This window comes from Vombatus ursinus, unplaced genomic scaffold (genome assembly GCF_900497805.2).
Source record: "Vombatus ursinus unplaced genomic scaffold, bare-nosed wombat genome assembly UNPS02014177.1, whole genome shotgun sequence".
Classification (NCBI taxonomy): domain Eukaryota; kingdom Metazoa; phylum Chordata; class Mammalia; order Diprotodontia; family Vombatidae; genus Vombatus; species Vombatus ursinus.
This window is the reverse complement of record NW_020953955.1, coordinates 495,696-496,391: the sequence shown is the minus strand read 5'-3', so window position 1 is coordinate 496,391 and position 696 is coordinate 495,696. Positions and strand designations below refer to the sequence as shown.

The following is a 696-nucleotide window of genomic DNA, read 5'->3' as shown; positions in this document are numbered from 1 at the left end:
ATCAGCCTCTTCTTTGGCTTCAGACTTGGCCTCCTCTTTCCCATCAGACTTTTTTCTGGGTTCAGACTTGGCCTCCTCTTTCCCCTTAGCTTCTTTTTTCAATTCAGACCCAGCCTCTTTTTCCCTCTCTGCCTCTCCTTGGGGTACAGGTTTGCTCTCCTCTTTCTCATCAACCTCCTTCTTGGGATCAGATTTGGCTTCCTCATCATTCTCTGTCTTGGCCTCAGACTGGGCCTCCTCTACTCTATTTTCGTTGTCAGCCCCTCCCACTTCTTCAGATTGCTTGTCAGACATCTTCTGGGCCATGTCTTTGGCTAACTCTTCCTCGTTGGCACACCCATTCCCCACAGTCCCAGAAGTATCTGCTGTCTCGGTTGGGATAGAGGGAGTGGTCCCCTCCTGAAGGGGCTTCCCATTTTCCTGTTCCATCTCTAGAAGGAAACAACACACACCAGGACTTGGCTACTTGCCAAGGCCTGCCACAGAGCAAGGAGAACAAATATCTATTAAGCCCCTACTGTGTGTAAGGCCCAGTGCAAGATGTTGGCAAAGACACAAAGTTTAAATAATAATAGCTAACATTTATGTAGCCCCTTAAGGTTTCCCAAAGTTCTTCACATGTACTTATCTATTATCTCATTTGATCTTTACAACAACCCTGTGAGAGGGGGTGCTATTATTTATCCCTTTTTACAG

The 696-nt window shown here is 46.7% G+C and overlaps 1 protein-coding gene across 1 annotated transcript in view; it reads right to left on the bottom strand.

The window, feature by feature from the left end:
* The window catches only part of SMTNL1 (smoothelin like 1), a 6,706-nt gene extending 6,277 nt beyond the window's left edge, over nt 1–429 (bottom strand). The window contains exon 1 of the mRNA XM_027860288.1: nt 156–429. Within this exon, the coding sequence (XP_027716089.1) occupies nt 156–429 (274 nt within the window). The remainder of the gene's footprint in view (nt 1–155) is intronic.
* Nucleotides 430–696: the final 267 nt, after the last annotated feature.